Source organism: Peromyscus leucopus, chromosome 14, assembly GCF_004664715.2.
Source record: "Peromyscus leucopus breed LL Stock chromosome 14, UCI_PerLeu_2.1, whole genome shotgun sequence".
NCBI classification, from domain to species: domain Eukaryota; kingdom Metazoa; phylum Chordata; class Mammalia; order Rodentia; family Cricetidae; genus Peromyscus; species Peromyscus leucopus.
The window spans coordinates 91,120,096-91,138,571 of record NC_051075.1 but is presented as its reverse complement, the minus strand read 5'-3'; the positions used below and the strand labels follow the sequence as shown (position 1 = coordinate 91,138,571).

General features: G+C 46.9%; 1 protein-coding gene across 1 annotated transcript in view; it reads left to right on the top strand.

Annotated features, from left to right (window-relative positions):
* Window positions 1-3,905: 3,905 nt before the first annotated feature.
* The window catches only part of Prtg (protogenin), a 108,315-nt gene continuing 93,744 nt past the window's right edge, over window positions 3,906-18,476 (top strand). Inside the window, exons 1-2 of the mRNA XM_028865420.2 lie at window positions 3,906-4,012; window positions 5,909-6,211. Of these exons, the coding sequence (XP_028721253.1) occupies window positions 3,928-4,012; window positions 5,909-6,211 (388 nt within the window). The 5' untranslated portion in view covers window positions 3,906-3,927. The remainder of the gene's footprint in view (window positions 4,013-5,908; window positions 6,212-18,476) is intronic.

The window sequence follows — 18,476 nt, the reverse complement described above, 5'->3', positions numbered from 1 at the left end:
CGTTCTCAATGGAAAACCTTAGGAGGCTGGACACCCAGGCATGTCTTAACTCCTTCAGAACCACACAGGCACTCCTCAAGAGGGCGGTTTTTATTTTTAAAGTCATCTCCAAGTCAATTAGATTTGATTCTCAGAAATGAACTTCCCAAAACCAGGCCTGCCTGAAAGGATGAAGACTTGTCATTACTGGGGGACTGTGTGCTTACCAAACAGTAACCATGCAATGACTTACAGGGCTGGGGAGCAGGTGCCCTCCGTACAGGCTAGTCTATCCCTGTAGCCCACTGGCTTTATCCTCCTTCCCATTAAATAGATTAGGTTTGAGAACGGCAGTAACTTGTTTACACAATATTGAAATCTGAACTTGAGTGTGTCAGCAACCCCAAACCAGGCGTTACCACTGTGGTGTCGTCTAGTGTGTGTCACACGTGCTTCTGGATGGGAAGGACCGGTCATTTCAAGAGCTGGGTTGAAAGCTCGTCAGCAGCTATGGGACTCAGCACATGACGCAAGAGTAGTAATATGTGAGAACAATTTCTTTGAATAACGTGCTGTGTTATTCAAAGAAGTACGCTGTACGTTCTCATCGGAATAGGTTTTCTGTTTGTTTGGTTTGGTTTTTGGTTCCCGGAGACAGGGTTTCCGTGTAGCCCTGGCTGTCCTGGAGGAACAAGTTCTGTAGACCAGGCTGTCCTCGAACTCACAGAGATCCGCCTGGCTCTGCCTCCTGAGTGCTGGGATTAAAGGCGTGCGCCACCAACCTCCCGGCTTGTTTGTTTTGTTTTTAAGTAGACAAAGGAGGCTGGGGACAGAGGTCAATTAGTGGAGACTTGCCTCCATGCTCCAGGCCTTGAGACTTGCCTCCATGCTCCAGGCCCTGGGTTCGATCCCCAACCACAGAATAAACTGGTACACATCTGTAATCCCAGCCCTTGGGAGGTGAACGCAGGAAGTTCTAGAGTTCAAGGCTGGTCTCTGCTACATAAGACCCTGTCCCAAAAATAAAATGAGAGATAGCTCAACAGTTAAAACCACATACAGCTTTTCGGGAGGACCTGAGTTCGCTTCACATGACCCACACCAGGAGGCTCACAACCATAAGTAAATCCAGCTCTAGGGGATCTAATCCCTTTTTCTGGCCTCCACGGGCACCTGCACTCTTGAGCCCACAACCACACAAAGACACCCATACATACTTAAAAATAAAGTCTTAAAAATGATACAAATAGAAAAGACAAGAGGCGGTGGGGGGGGGAAGGTGGGGGATGGGGGGCATGTAGCTCAATGGTAGAGTGTTTGCCCAGCAAAAAGGGGGCCTGAGGTTCAGACTCTAGTACGAGAAGAACTACTTAAAAAGAAAAGTTTAAAGGCAGAGAGGATTCTATAAACAAACAAACAAACAAACAAACAAAAAACCAGGTAAAACTTGGAAATTAGAAAACATGAACCCTGGCCCCTAGTAATCACCTCTTAATGGGTGACCTTGGCTAAATCCATTTCTTTAAATTAAACAGGAGATACTACTAATACGAACATCTGCAATGGCTAATTTATGTCAATCTGGTACAAGCTAGAGTCATTTGGGAGAGGGAAACTCAACTGAGAAAACGCCCACATCGTATTGGCCTGTGGGCAAACCTTTGTGCATTTTCTTAACTGAGGATTGATGTGGTAGGGGCCAGCTCACTGGGCTGGTGGTTCTGGGAGATTATATACATATATAATATCAATATACATTATACACACACACACACACACACACACAAGCCAGGAAGTAGTACCCCTCAATAGGCTCTGCATCCTGCCTCCAGTTTCCTGTCCTGACTTCCCTCAGTGATGTACTGTTATCTGTGAGGTGATAAACCCTTTCCCTCCCAACATCTCTATTTACCTCCTAGGTTTACCACCCGAGGCCCCTGAATGTTTATGAAAACTGCTGCACAGACCACACGTCTTACAACACGGCATAACATATATGGTCGGAGGAACTCTACTCCTGTCCAGTATGGTATGGTTAATACATGCTAGACTTGATTCAACAGGTTGTTTAATGTATTACGTCCTCCCCTTTCATTTGGACTCACTGCAAATAGCCTTCCTCAAGGCAAATACCAGGTTCGAGTCATAAGGTTCCCGGGTGTAACTGAAAGAAACCATCTTATTAGCAGTTCTTATCCAGGAAACAGGAGCACTTTCCGTGGCTTGGGACCAAGAATAGCAAATCAAGAGGGGGAAGGAAATAATCATACAATAAAGGAAAACCTATACAGACTGTTCCGTGCTAGCCTGGACCACATACAAGTGATGTCCAGGTTAGTCTGGACTACAAAGTGAGACCCTGTCTCAAAACAATCCAAACAGGAATGTAGTTTAAAAGCCAATAGTTAAGCACCTCATTTTCTGAAAATTTCAATGACCGGATATTTAAAAGATTTCTGCAGTACTGCAATTTTAGTATCCCAAACAACTTTTTCTTTTTCCACGAATTTTTATTCTGAGGTTTAGAAATTGTTCAAACGCATCTGTATTATAATACGGATCTGGAGGCAACAGAGCCAAGGGTACTGCTGTTTTACATGGGGTTAAAATGAACTGCAAAGCAGACTGACTTTTAAGTAAGTTTGAGGGTAAGAAGTGCGGGGGTCCTAATAGATTTCCAAAACCACTCTCCTCCCCTCCTGCTTCCACCCTCTCCCGCGCAACCAGAGGGATTCCTGAAACTTGCTAAAAGCAGTTAGTGACAAAAGCTAGATTTCCGTCAGCGGCTTTAATTAAAGTTAGCTTTTAGCCTGTGCCCTGGTCATGTGCCAAAGATTTAGATCGGGATTAGCAAACGCTAATCCACGTGTAAAGGCGAAGGGGTAGCCCCCCTGTTCACACTCTTTAAATGTACGTTTCGACTCCTCTGGTTAGCCTTAATTAATTTCAAGAGCTGTGAACAAATTCCCATCGTTGGTGTCTCCTTTCATCAGCCTAACTTTTAAGCAGGTAACCCACCAAAGTCTGGCCTGGCACATCAAGCTCTGGATATCCTCTGATCTCGCCTCTGCTCCCAGGACAAGGGCCTTTATGTACTTAGTTCTCACACATTAAAAACTTAATTAACTTGAAGCAGAGTTAAAAATTCTCCCCCAAAGGTAACTGCTAATTTTAGGGCTCTCTTAGATGTTGATTTTGAAGCCACGGACGGCTGTATCTGATGGGACCAGGGATGATAAGAAGTCTCCAAATGTGGGTGGTAGAGAGGGGGGTGTCGCCATAGGATGCCTCCAGGGGCGCTGACAAGCCTCAGAAGTGGGAACTGGACTTCCCTGAACAGGGCCTGGGCGGCTGAGCAAAGCAGGGGGATGGGCAGGGGGCCATCAGGGGAGAAGTCTCCGGCCTTTCCACATCTCTCAACACCATCCCTCCACCCCACCCCCCTCCTCCGTGCAGAATCCTCAACTGGCCGGCAGGAGGGAGAAGGGCCCCGGGGGGCTGGCCGCGGCCAGGAGGATTGGCCTTTGTGGCCCGGTGGCCGGCCGTGGCGCGCAGGCTGAGGGGCGGGGGCCTGACCCCCAGGTGCATTGTCCGGCGGGGCCCTCCCCCTGTCCCCGGGGTCGCCCGAGCGATCGCAGCGTGTCCCTCCGCCAGCAGCGCCGACCTCGCCGTGCGGGGCCCAGGGGCCAGATGTAGAAAGTAGTCCCCGGCCGGCCAGGCTGTCCACTGCGCCGCCCTCTGCAGCCTCCCTCCGCCCCGGGCTGGACGCGACGCGCGTGGTCCCCGCGGCCTGGCGCGCGCGCGCGCGGGGGTCCGTGCGCCTGCAAGCGGCGCGTCGCCTCGCCACGCCGGAGCAGCGGGTGCAGCCGGAGCTGCGGGTCCAGGAGAGCAGCGGGAGCAGCGGGCGCGGGCGCACGGCCCGGGAGCATGCCCGCGCAGCCCCGCTGAATGGCGCCTCCCGTGCGCCCGGGGATGCCGCCCCTGCTGCTGCTGCTGTTGCTGCTGCTGCTGCCGCCGCTCGGCTCCGTTCCAGGTGGGCGCGCTCCCAGAGCGAGTGTGCGCGACCGTGCGCGGGGAGGGGGACGGGCCGGGATGCCCCGGGTGGTGCGGCCGGCCGGGTTCCCTCGGGATGCGCGCTCCGAGCGCTCCGAGGCCGAGGCCGAGTCTCCCCCGGGCCGCTGTCCACTCGCCCTGCTCACGCCATTGTCCGCGCTGAGGCCAGCCCGGGGGTTCCGCGTAGCGTCCGGGGCCGCGGCCGCACGTGGTTTTATTTATATTGTTTCCTGAGTGGCAGCCTCGCCGCGCAGGGGGGCGCCGCGATTGCGCGCCGTTTCTAGGGTTTGCAATGGGTCCCTCAGGTCTCGGGGTGGCCGAGCCGGGCGCCCCCCCCCCCCCCCCACCGTTTCCGCAGCTCGAAACTGAGCAAGGAGATGGGAGGGTGGAATTGCAACGAGAAGGAGCTTGAAAGTTGCGTGGCCCATGTGTGCCCCCAGAGAGGCAGAGAGGAAGGTGTCTGGATAGAATTTACTTGCTGCATGTAGGTCTTTGGGGGCTCGGCTGGAGGTTCCTGAAACCTTCAGATTAGCCTTGCACAAACTTGCTTAAATTTATTTATCTCCCTTTCTTCAATCTTGGTTTCTTCAAAGACGGAAACGTGTAAAGTGAATGTTAGGGGAAGGAGGGGATTTGAAAAGGTGTTAAGGGGCTTGGCTTTTTATAAGTTACAAGCACTGCTTTTTCTTTTTCTTTTTTTCTGGAAGAGTTAGTTTCAGTTAGCAAGAGAAAGGATCAAAGTAGGATGCAGCTCAGAAACACAATGGGCGTCTTCCGGAGTGGTTGCTGGCTGCATTGGGGCTGTTGGAGTAGCTGCCCTGGGCAGACCTTAGTGGAAGTCCGCAGCTCCAGACTCTGGGGTTTTTCAGGATCTGTCTTGATCAGAAACAGATAAATCATTGTTGTGTATTTGTAATCTGGGCTTCAAACTGAGCAGGAGAAGTGTTTAAAAAAAGATAAAGTCTCCCACCAAGACCCCTAACTTTATGTTGGCTCAGGTCAACGTGCTTTTGCTCTAAATGTAAGAGGCAACACATGCTGTATTCTGGGGGACCAGGGCCTTGGGTGTGCTTGGATAAAGCATTTCCTCTGCTCTGATAAAAATGTGTATTGGTTGATTAAGCAATCTCCTATCCCTATTAGACAGTAAGGACCAATTAGTCACGCATTTTTTTCCAACAGTTGGTAGCTCGAAAAAAGTGAAATAAAGGTTTCCTAATCCGATCACCCACTGAGCACAAGCAGCCAGAGTTACCAACTTTTCAAAGTCTATTGTGTGTCCTTTAAATACCTAGCTGGCTTGGCAGAAATGAAGTAAATGGATTTCTTTTAAGGAGAGGAGACAGCATCCCGGCCGTAAAAGGGCAGATAGGGGGGAAAAAATGCAAACTTGTAATTTGTCACAAAAGATAAACGTACTTCCCGAAGGAGTAGGTGCCGGGTTTTCCAAAAACACTTCAGGAGACAAGGAAATAAACTGGCTTGTTCACAGAGTTGGAGTTTTGCTAATGATTTCTTGTAAAATTAGACTTTTATGACTTAACCCTGTTCAAGATCTTTTTGACAAGCTTGTAAAAGTAGCATATGGCTTGTGCTAGTGAGTTCTGATGATTTTGGGTCTCCGGCCAGAAACCTGAGAACCAAATTCTTAGGCTTCAGAGAAGGTATCCGAATCTTCCCATGTTTTGAGTGTAGACATTGTAAAAGGCGACCTCTCCGACGTGTTGAAAGGGTTTGCGGTTACTAAGGTCCTTGGAAGTTAACCGTGGCTGGAGAAAGTGCCTTATACCACAAATATGCGTTTTTACAGTTGTGTGCTAAATGACTTTATACCTGTAATTCTGGATATACCCCTTTCTCCCTTTTTTCTTCGCAGGAGTGTGGAGCTTTAGTGAACTGTTTTTCATGAGAGAACCACAGGATGTGACTGTCACAAGGAAAGACTCGGTCCTTTTAGATTGCCAGGCTCATGGAGAAGGTCCCATTAAGGTCACGTGGTTAAAAAATGGAGCAAAATTGTCCGAAAATAAACGGATCCAGGTTCTCTCTAATGGCTCTTTATACGTGAGTGAGGTGGAAGGCAGGCGAGGAGAGCAGTCGGATGAAGGATTTTATCAGTGCTTGGCAGTCAACAAATACGGAGCCATTCTTAGTCAGAAAGCTCATCTGACGTTGTCAAGTAAGTGTTTAAGTTCTTCTTGTGGTAACAGTTTTCACGGTTAGAAGGTATTTTTTATTGGCTTATGAGTAGCACTAAAATCATACATGCGTTAGGAATTTTACCAGAGATGATACAGCTGGCACTAATGAAGACGTGCAGAGAAATCTGCAACAAGCTTGAGTTGTTGGGAACTAAATGCAAATTAGACTTTGAAAACGCCAGGTGACTATCTTCATTTCAAATGTTGCACACTGTAGGGATTGCAGGAAGCCGTTTGGCCAGTACAAAGCTGTTGTAAAATTTCAATCTTTGGGAGTTCACTGAATGGAAACAACCCCAAGCAAGTCTTTCTGCCGGGTGGCTGGCCCTTGAGTGCTAAATCTTTCTTACAGCCCAGCCTTCTATCTCTCAGGCGGTTCTTAGATCACCCATGTTGCTTTCTGGTTGTAGGAGAGGGAGGGCATTGGTCAGTAACTCTCCAGCCTTTGAAGTATGTCGCGTCTTTTCCAGCTGGGAGGGAAGGAGCTCCAGGCCCTTTCTGTAGTAGGCCTAATGGAATTAAACCAGATCTGCCCATTTATTTTCTCCAGTTTTCATAAAGTCCGTTGTCTAAGGATTTCCTTTGTGTTAACATCATCCAAGCAACTGTCAGCCTTATGATCCATTGGGTGGTGGTTGACCTCCGTAACTGCTAGGTGTCAGGACCGGCCTAGGACAGGTAAGGGAACTCTTTCAGGTCACCACCTCTTCATGTGACCAAGCACCACTGCACGAAGTGGGATGCTGGAAAGAGTTTCACAGCTCTGGCTGTGCTGTTGGCCTCCGAAGGGCAGAGCTTTGCACCATACACACACTGACCCGGTCACAAAGTGTACAACGGGCCGAGCACGTTCTGGAGATAACCACATAACCTCGAGGGAGTGCGTTATCCAAGATCTTCACTCCACAGTTCAAGCTTGGGAGATGACCTGGAGTTTCCCAGGTGACTTAACTGCAGCTCAGGGGCATGTTCCTGCTGCACTGAGAGGGGTAATTGATGTAATTGTGTGGCGATGATGAATCGTAGAAAATAACCGCAAGCAGAGTGATATTTGTGTTCAACTATGTTGGCAAATTAGAGACGCTTCCAAGCCTCGCCCCACCCCCACCCCTGCCAAAGGAGAGCATAACCCCAAAAAGATTTCTGATAAACTCCACCCCAAGACCCCCTGCTGTTTTCTTTGGCTTTGATCATTGGCCATTGAAATCTTTCTTTCATTGAGTACTGGTTTCGCTGTACAGTATCACTTTGAGGAGAATGTGCATTTTAGCCTTATGCTCTGTTCACTTGAGTCTTGTGTAATGTACTATCACTCTGCAAGCCGTCTTTTCCCATCTTTCCAGATCTGTGGAATCATTTTTTTTTCCATGCCAAGGAACTATATATAGTTTGTGTTGCCTTTGTGGGAAGTGGATGGTGGAGGGGAGTGGACAGGGTTTAAAAGACAAACATTTATCAGGACCACACTTGCTTCCAGGACCTCCTGAGAAGCCTGACAGAATCCCATAGCTCACCCAGCTTTCTGACTCCATAAATAAAATCTGAAATAGCGCAAATATTAGGACCAGGGGCTGGGTTAGTGATGAAGTGTTGGAGCATGTGTTTGACATGCATGAGTGCCTGGGTTCAGTTCTAACCTCCTAACCCACCCCCCCCCAAAAAAAAAACAAAAACAAACAAACAAACAAACAAAAAACCCCAACCAATCATTCAAAAAACTTTTAACATTTTGAGTATCTTCACATTTTTGTATCTTTATAATTATTTTTAATAGTACCTATTTGTATATTAATCACTTTGCAAAGTATTGTGGAAAGGGGATGACCTAATCTTCATGTTATAAATATAAAACTTTGGATTGAAAAATCTGGTGTGGCACATAGCTGTGATCCCATCATGTGGATGGCTGAGGCAGGAGGATGGCGAGTTCTAGGCCAGTTTGGACTATATATCAAGGCCCTGTCTTAGAAACGTTGATTTACCTGCCCCCCACCCCCCACCCCCAGCCATCTCACAGACCCTCAGAAACAAACAAAACTTCCCAGATGAACTGCTTAGATGGGCACTTTCATCCAGTCACGATTATGGATTTTAAAACAAGAAATGCACAGCGGATTTAAATTTAGATTTTTTTTCTTTAGAAATAAGAAGGCTCTCAGCGATCCTGGAGTCAAACAGTTTTGTCGTTTAAGAGGCCGCGTCTTGTGACAGGGGCTTTAATCGCTCTTCCTGTGCAGATGTTATCCGAAGTGAGCAGGAAGAGAGGAGCATTAAGTGGGCATTCTGTTGTCTCTGTGTTTTCAAAGCTAGTTCTTCCACTTACCGATAGCAGCAGGGTACGAGTGTGTGCTTTTTGTTTTCTTAGGGATTTTATGAGCGAATGCATCTTTTGGTTTAGCGGTGGTAGCAGCTACCTGTAATCTAACACTTTAATCTGTGCCACTCTGGGCTTTTTTAACACACTGGCTGAGTCTTAGTTTCTGAATTTAGCAGCTAGAAGCGGAAAGTTGCACTCTGGGCCAGAATTCCATTATTCATGTGTAAATTAGGAATCGGCAAGGTTAAAAGGTTAGGCGCTGGCCGGGGTGAGGTTTACCCTGTGATAAAGAGCAGATGACCCTCATTCATTGGCCCCAGCTTTCATGTGGCTCTTCTGCAAAGTTGCTTATTGCCATGAATTGTTCTTGAGGAATGCAGAATCCGAATGCGAGCAGGCCCTTCCTTAAGTGTCACTGTGGGGCCTTATCTCGCGGCACATCAGCGCCGGGCTCTTCCCCAAGGCCTGGAGGCTTGGCTTTCCGGTTGTGCACCCAAGCACAAAAGAATGTGTCGAGCTTACTTTGGCCAAGGCATCCCGTTTTTTGAAAGGAAAACATAGGGTTAAAGTAATATATAGCTATTTTTTTAAGTAATCCTTTGTGTCGATAGCCATTTTCTTGTCCCCTTTTTACATTTTTCATGTAATTAGGAAAGAGAGGGGAAGGATGTGGGGAGAGCCCTTTTCCAGTTGCATATAATGCTAATCAGAACGTTAAAATAGGGCCTAGAAATGTAAATAGGTTAAGTTTTAGTACATCGAAATCTCACCTACTTGAGTGCTAAGTCTTTTTTCTATAAACACCGCGATTAAAATATTTTAGGAATACCAAATGACCAGAGAGCTGTCTTGATGATCCTGGAGTCCTTAATGCTGGCGTAAGATAAATCTCATAGGAAAACATTAGTGTGCTTTAAACAGTCTCATATTTCAACAAGTTTAAATTAAGATAAGGCAAGTAGAGGAGGCGGCGGCCGGGCGTATGCTGTGATGTGTAAAAGTCTGGCCAGCCGTGAGGCCTGAACAGGAAGCTGACTGATGGTTGCCTTTCCATAAAAGGTGGAGATTGAAGCCTCTGGAGAGGATGAGAGCACATAGGAATTCTCTTAACTTCATAATGCTTTTTAAAAAATTGAGGTTAATTTTAGACCCACTGAAGTTGTCCAGGCGAACCATTTCTATGACTTTTTTTTTTTGGTTTTTCAAGACAGGGTTTCTCTGTGTAGCTTTGCGCCTTTCCTGGAACTCTCTTTGGAGACCAGGCTGGCCTCGAACTCACAGAGATCCGCCTGCCTCTGCCTCCTGAGTGCTGGGATTAAAGGAATGCGCCACTACCGCCCGGCCATTTCTATGACTTTTAAGTGGCAAAAAAAAAAAAAATTGCCTTTAGTAGGACATGTTTTCATGAGTAAAATGCAGCTGCTTCACTTTAAGATTTTTATTTTGTGGGTGTAATTTATCAATTATTACCTAAAGTTTAATTTGAAATGTAAAGAACATTAAAAGCATTTAAAATAGCCTGGTGGCGGCGGACGCCTTTAACCCCAGCACTTGGGAGGCAGAGGCAGGTGGATCTCAGTGAGTTCGAGGCCAGCCTGGGCTACAAGAGTTCCAGGACTGTTACACAGAGAAGCCCTGCCTGGGGGGGGGGGAGGGGGGAACAAAACAAAACAACAATAAAAACATTTAAAATAATGTTTGGAAAAGGGGATGGTGTGGCATATGGAAAGAGAATAAGAATATGAAAGTGTAGCTTGGATATTTGGATTTTATTAGAGATCCTGGACCCAAAACTGGCAAAATTTTTCTGCAATGTCCCTGTCCCAGGTGAGTTAGTAGACTTTTAGGGGTGGTGTCCTGTCTATGACACACACAAACTCTTAGCAGTCACCTGCCCTAATTCAGCAGTTCTAACATGGATCTCAAAGTTGTATTTTGAGAGACCGGTCTTCCAACCCTGTAAAAATAAGGCTAAGTTACTGCTTCCCGATATCCTAGAGAGCATGTGGGCTGAATGATCTGTCTGAATTCCTGTCAGTTGTCCTGGATACGTGACGTCAGCTCAGTAAAAGCTGCACACACCTGGTCCTGCAGGCCTCTCCTCAGCCACGCTGCCCTCTGAAGATCTCTCTACTTAAGGCCTGCTTATCAGGGGCCTGATAATCTGGGGCAGGGAACCAGTTTTTCCCACCCACCTGATGTGTGATTCTCCTCTCATTTCCTGCCACTGGTAAAGCTAGCTACCTCTTTTCAAAGTGGGTCCATTTTTTTTTCTTTTTTTGAAGCAAAGCATGATCCAGCAAGAGGGTAGAGTTCTATGTTTCTTGAAGACACACACACACACACACACACACACACACACACCCTGCAAATGTGTTTGTTTTATTTCTCCCCATTTGTAAAGTGAAATCTCAAAAGGGGCCTGCGTCTATACGCTTTCGGTCAGCTGTCTCTGATGATTCTGAAGAAAGATCTTCACAGCCAAGGGCTTGTTTGTACAACCCCTGGGCATCTGTGCTCTCAAATTTAACAGCTGGGCCTGTCGAGGAAGCCCCCAGCAATTCAAGAGACCAGCAGAAAACTAATCTTTAAAGCAAGGCTTTAGGTTTAATTCATATTTCAGCTAATAAACCAGATGCCTTTGCGGTTACCTCTGGGAAAGCCATATTTTTCACTGCGGGTAGAAGACAAGCCTTATCTTATAGCCAGAGTTGTTCAGCTAGGGTCATTGCTGATAAACTAGCTAGGATTCAGCTAGTAAGCTGATGAAGACTTACTTGCAGAATAATCAGCCATGTTGAGTTATGCTTGATCTCTTTAAAAAAAAAGAAGATACATTTATTTTTATTTTATGCCTGTGGGTGAGTGCCTGCCCGGCAGTCTGTGCACTGCATACATGCCTGGTACCCATGGATGCTGCCAGATCCCCTGAGACTGGAGGGTGTTTCAGACAGTTGTCAGCATCTTGAGGTGGGTGTTGGGAACTGAACTCTGGTCCCCTATAAGAGCAGCAAGTGGGGCTGGAGAGATGGCTTAGGGGTTAAGAGCACTGGCTGCCCTTCCAGAGGATCCGGGTATTGCAGCTCACACCTGGCTTCTGACATCCTCACACAGACACACATGCAGGCAAAACACTAATGATCATATTGAAAAAAAGAAAGGAAAAAAAAAAACTTAAAAAGAAAAAGGAAAGAAAAAGGCATGTGTGGTGGCGTACACCTGTAGTCCCAGCACTCGGGAGTCAGAACCAGGCCGATCTCTGTGAGTTCGAGGCCAGCCTGGTCTACAGAGCGAGATCCAGGACAGGCACCAAAGCTGCACAGAGAAACCCTGTCTCAACCCCCCCTCCCCCTGCAAAAGAAAAGAAAGGAAGCAGCTAGCGAGGCAGTTGCTGGCACACTGTTTGCTGTTCCCGAACCTGGCAGCAGGCAGACACAGCTCGAAGAGGGAAGTAGTTGATGGAGATGCTGGGTAAAACCGGACAAGAGGTACCACAGCCTCTCCGGTGCTGGGATGCTGGCGGGCTGCGCGTGCAGAGGGTGGAGGCGGCACCCTGGCACAGGTCGCTCACACTGACCTTTGAATTCTTTCCTGACTTTTACATTCCTTTTTTTTTTTTTCATTAAGAAAAAAAAACAACAAAAACAAAGAACCTCAGATTCTTAGAAACTGCTTTTGATGAACCTTAAAAAGCCAAATTCTTACAGACTAAGCCGAAGGCATGAATTTAAGATGTTGTTTTCTTGGTTTCTGGAGGGCTCGCCCTTTCCGGAATGTTTATAGATGTGCGTTGGACAGCGTAGGCCGCAGTTAGATTAACCAAGAGACTGTGGGGAATGTGGGCACCGTTTCACACTGATGCTCTCACTCGGGTTAGTGCTTAGTACTGTGGAAAAGAGAATCTTTTTAAATCCTTTAGGAAACTACAGACATTGATTGATTGATTGATTGATTGATTGATTTTCAAGACAGGGTTTCTCTATGTAGCCCTGACTGTCCTGGATCTTGCTCTGTAGACCAGGCTGGCCTCGAACTCACAGAGATCCGCCTGCCTCTGCTTCCTGAGTGCTGGGATTAAAGGCCTGTGCTGGCTGTGTGGCAGTCATTTTTATTTTTAGTATTTATTTGTTTATTTCATGTGTGCGAATGTTTTTGTCTTAATGTATTTCGGTATACCATGTGTATGCCTGGTGTCTGTAAGTCTTGAAGAAGGCATTGGATCTTCTGGAATTGATGTTACAGGCAGTTGTGAGCTGCCGTGTGGGTGCTGGGAATTGAACCCAGGTCCTCTGCAAGAGCAGTCAGTTCTCTTAACCACTGAGCCACCTCTCCAGCCCCTATCGCAGTTATTTAAAAATTTTCTATTGTGGTACTGCTTTATACCGTGTGTGTGTGTGTGTGTGTGTGTGTGTGTGTGTGTGTGTATGTGTGTGTGTATTAGTGTGCCTGTGTAGGCCAGAAGTGTCTTTCCCAGGTGCTGTCTGCCTCTTTGGGGACAGGGTGTCTCATTGTCCTGGAGTTTGCAGGGACAAGGCTGGGCTGGCTGATCAGTGAGACCCAGGGATCTGCCTCTCTGCCTCTTGGTTCTGGTTTCACAAGTGTGTGTCTCTGTGGCTTTTTTTTTTTTTTTTTTTTTGTAGAGTTGGGGTTCAAACTCATGATCTCACACTTGACTGGTTGTGTGCTCTTCCCAGCTCCATGAGGACTACTTGAGATAAGTCATATTCTTTGGCAATAATCCTCCTCAGTATAAGCCTTCTTACTGTTTTATAGTATTTTTTTGTTTTTTGTTTTTTCGAGACAGGGTTTCCCTGTGTAGCTTTGCGCCTTTCCTGGAACTCACTCTGTAGACCAGGCTGGCCTCGAACTCACAGAGATCCGCCTGCCTCTGCCTCCCAAGTGCTGGGATTAAAGGCATGCGCCACCACCACCCGGCCCTGTTTTATAATTTTTAATGAAAAATTATGATAGCTTTATTTAGTTGTGTGTGTGTGCGTATATGAGCTATCATGCACGTAGAGACGAGAGTCGGCGGACCGGGGTTCTCAGTTGTTGTCTCTTCCATTCTGTGGGTACCGGGGATTGAACTCAGGCCCTCAGGCTTGGTGACAGGCCCTTTCATCTGCTGAGCCATCTTCCTGGCATTTGTTTTGCGATTTTTAGTGGTCCTCAGACCCTAGTAAAACTCAGGGTCATGTCTGCTGTGCTACCGACAACCCCCAGGCCTCAGTAAGTGTCTCTAAAGGTATTTCTGCTTGTGGGTAACCTTCTCAGAGTTCCTAAGCTTTGGCATAATTCGAAATTTTGGCCGGATAGTGGCTCATGGTGGTGTTATCTGATGCTTTCCATGCTGTGTTCCAGCATCCCTGGCCTTTTAGTCCCTTCCAGCCCCTCTGTGACAGCCAGAAAAACACAGACACTTCTGATGGAGGAGCACTGACATTTCTGTGGGTGGAAGAAGAGGGTGTCATGGGGTGTTCCGCACGTTGTGGCGTTGACAGGCCCCAGAACGTTGGCTGTGTGGTACCCTGTGGGTGAATGGGAAACACAACACGAGTCTCTTCCTTCATGGGAATCAGCAGTACCCTCCTCTTGTTTTAAGCGGAAGCCTTTTAACTTCTGCTCATAATGATGCCAGCGTTGTAGCATCTTTTTTTCTGTCTTTCTTTTATTTTTTCCAAGGCAGGGTTTCTCTCTGTAGCTCTGTCTGTCCTGGAACTCACTCTGTAGACTAGGCTGGCCAAAGACTCAGAGATCCGCCTGCCTCTGCCACCCGAGTGCCGGGATTAAAGGCGTGTGCCACCACTGCCCGGCAAGAATGGTAGCATCTTGAGACGGCCCCAGGGTCAAGTAAAGGGGAAGACACTGGGCTTGACTGGTGTTTACCAGCACCCAGGGAAGTTTGCAGACAAAATTTCAAGTGATTGTTTCTAAAATATTTGTTTTAGATTACTTACTAGCAGCAGGAATCTGGTAGATTTCAGTTTTCATCTTTCTCAAGGTGGTGTGTGTGTGAGTGTTCCATGTGTATGCCTGTGGATACATGTGTTTACCTGTGCTTGCAGAGGCCAGAGGTCAGTATCTAGTGTGTTCTTTAGCCTCTTCCCACCTGTTTTGAGACGTGGAGACTCACTGAACCCAAACCTCATTAACTGGGTAGTCTGGCTAGCCAATGAGCCCTGGAGACGCGCCTGTCTCTGTCTCTCTGTCTCTGGGGTTACAGTGTGCGCTGTTCTACCTGGTGTCTATGTGTGTGGGGGAGATCTGAACTTGGGTCCTCACACTTGTGCGACAGACACTTGACTCTCTGAGCCATCTCTTCAGCCCTGAATATTTACTCGATGTGAGTTTGTTCGGCCCCATTATACCAGAACCATTGAAGTCCCTGAGAAGAAAATTAAAGTAACTTGGCTAGTATTTAATCATGGGAAGTTTAAAGCCAGATAGTTTAGAAACTGTGTTTTATTTATTTATGTTTATTTTTGCAGTACTAGGGATTAAACCCTGGACCTTCTCCATAGTGGGAACTCACTTTGCCAACATCTGATAGTTCAGCATGACTAGGACTGTTTTCTTTTTCTTTCTTCTCTTATGATTTATTTTTATTTATGTGCATGGGTGTTTGCCTGTGTGTATGTGTGCATGCAGTTCCCGTAGAGGCTGGCTGAAGGGGTTAGACCCCCTGGAACTGTAGCTGTGGGCAGCTGTGAGTTGCCCAGGTCCTTGAGTGCTCTTCGTGAGTCACGTCTCCAGCCTCTCCAACCCCAATTCTTAAGACTCCAGAAGTGTTCAATTCTATATGGCTGTGCTTCTCAGAAAGTTTGCACATGTGGAGCACAATTTTATAAAAATTAATGCTAAATTCTGATGTGTATGGGTTCAGCATTTTAAAAATATAGTTAAGCCTTTCTCTTGAGAGCTTTGTGTAGAACAGGCTATACCGCTGCCCTCACTTTCCATTAGTATGGTAAGGTTTAATTTACCTCAGCCTTCCATCTAAATTAGTGTGAATCTCTTTGATTGGGTTTAAAGTAATTTATATTAAAATATTGACCTCAAAGTGGATTTAGAACAGGAAAAACATGTTTTGATGTCAGCATTTAAAAAAATAAAAGCTGAGCTTGGTGGTGCATACTTTCAATCCCAGCACTCAGGAGGCAGAGGCAGGTAGATCTCTGTGAGTTCGAGGCCAGCCTGGTCTATAAAGCCACAGCTAGGGCTGTTACACAGAGCAACTCTATCTCAAAAAAGGGTGTGTGTGTTGCACAACTTTTCTTAGAAGTTTTTTTTTTTTTTTTTTTTTTTTTTTTTTTTTAACCAGTTACTGTTTTCTGAATAAGTAGAATGGTAAAAAGTTGTTAGCCGGGTGGTGGTGGCACCGAGCCATTAATCTTAGCACTTGGGAGGCAGAGGCAGGTGGATCTCTGAGTTTGAGGCCAGCCTGCTCTACAGAGTGAATTCCAGGACAGCCAGGGCTACACAGAGAAACCCTGTCTCCAAAAACCAAAACCAAAGCAAACAAACAAAACTCTGTGTGTGTGTGTGTGTGTGTGTGTGTGTGTGTGTGTGTGTGTGTGTGTGTGGTGTGGTGTGTGTGTGTGTGTGCCACAGTGCACCTGTGGAGGTCCAAAGACACCTTGTAGGAGTCAGTTCTCTCCTTCTACCTTAGGGGTCCTGGCTGGAAATCAGATTGCCAGGCTTGGCGGCAGGTGCATTTACCCACTGAGTTTTCTGTGTTCCCAGAAATTCCCATTCATGTTCTAACTTAGCAATTAAAAAAATCCACCTTTGGTTACATTTATCCGTCATTGCTGTGTTTGTGTGTGTGGAGGCGTGTGTATGTCATGGTAGAGGCCACATGACATCTTGCAGGAGTTGGCTTTCTTGGTTCAACTTGTGGGTCCTGGGGTTTGAACTCAGATCTTCAGGCTTGGCCGCCCCATCTCACCAACCCAGGCAGTGATGTCTTTAACATAATTTTAGTTGAAGGACTACGTTCACTAAAGCTGTGTGATTGCCAAAGGCTGTTTTGAAGCTGTGTGAGGAGGATCTAAGTGACAGGATATGATTTCTTAAATGGTTTTTGTTTTGTTTTGTTTTTAAGACAGGGTTTCTCTGTAAACCAGGCTGGTCTCAAACTCACAGAGATCTACCTGTTTCTGTCTCCCAAGTGTTAGGATTAAAGGCTGTGCCCAGCTTTGAGTTTTAATTTTTATTTTATGTGTACAAATGTTTTGCCTGCATTCGGGTCTCCTTGTGTGGAAATAGGTTTTTCACATTCAAGTAGTTCTTATCAAATCCACACTATAGAAAAGGGAATGTAACAGAATTGACACTGAGATTGAAGATGTTTCTCTTTTATGTCGTATTTGTGGTGTGTGTGTGTGTGTGTGTGTGTGTGTGTGCCGCGAGATGTGGAGGCCAGAGGTTAGTGTTGGGTATTTCTGAACATTCTCCAACTTATAAATTGAGACAAGGTCATACACACATCCTAAATAAAGTAATTGATTATTTATAATACATAAGATGAAACAGGGAGGTTTAGATGGAAACTGCTGGGCTGGAGAGATGGCTCAGTGGTTAGCCACTCCTGCTCTTTCAAGGACCTCAGTTTTATTCCCAGCACTGGCGTCAGGTAGCTCACAACCACCTGTAAACCCAGCCCCAGAGTATTGTGACACTCCCATCTGGCCTCCGCCGGGTCCCACACACATGTGCATACATGTACACAGACACATATATTCACATAAGTAAGAAAACAATCGGTGACGCTTACGTGTTTGGGTGAGAACTGCCCTGTGTCCTTCCCTTTCAATCTGTCAGACTCCCGTAGCCTTTCCTGTAGAACAGTAGCAACAAGCTTCCTCAGCTTTCGTTTGTCTGGAAAAACAAACAGCAAAACCAAGAAGGTATTGCGTGTTTTTCTCCATCGGCAGGGTCTCTCACTGAAGCCTGAGCTTGTGATGCTGATAGCGTAGCCAGCCAGGTACATTGGGGATCTCTGCCTCCCAGGCGCTGGGATTACAGGTGGGTGGCCACCCTTGCCCATTGTTCTTGTGGTGCTGAGGATCTGAACTCTGGACCTCACTCCTGCAGAGTGTGCAGGTTAACTAGTTTTTGTCAATTTGATACAAGTTAGAGTCGCAGGGAAAGAGGGAGCCTCAAGAGAGGGATTTGGCTCCTTCCGATTGCCTGTAGGCAAGGCTTCTAGGACATTTTCTTTTCTTTTCTTTTTTTAAGTTTCTTTTTTTCTCTCTCTCTTATTTGATGTGCATTGGTGTTTTGTCTGTGTGATGGTCTCGGGTCCCCTGGAACTGGAGTTGCAGGCAGTTGTGAGCTGCCATGTGGGTGCTGGGAACTGAACCCAGGTCGTCTGGAAGAGCAGCCAGTTAGTTGTCTTAACCTCTGAGCCATCTCTCCAGCCCCATGTAGGCCATTTTCCTGATTAATGACTGATGTGGGAGGGCCCTGCCCACCCAGGGTGCTGCCATCCCTAGGCAGGTGGTCCTGGGTTCTGTAAGAAAGCGGGCTGAGCAAACCAGGAGGAGCGAGCGTCTAAGCAGCCCCCCCCCCTTCGGTTCCTACCTTGAGTTCCTTCCCTGACTTCCCTCCGTGATACAAACCTGAGAATTGAAAGATGAAATAAACCTTTTCCTCCTCAAGTTATATTTATTTACTTACGGTTTTTGAGACAGGGTTTCTCTGTGTAGTGCTGGGTGCCCTGGAACTCGATCTGTAGACCAGGCTGGCCTCGAACTCACAGAGATCTGCCTGCCTCTGCCTCCTGAGTGCTGAGATTAAAGGTGTGTGCCACCACCGCCGCCGCCGCCAGGCTCAAGTTGTTTTTTGGTCAGTGTTTTCTCACAGTTAACAGAAAGCGAACTGGGACCCAGCCCCGATGCTGGTGTTCTTGATCTGAGTGACCT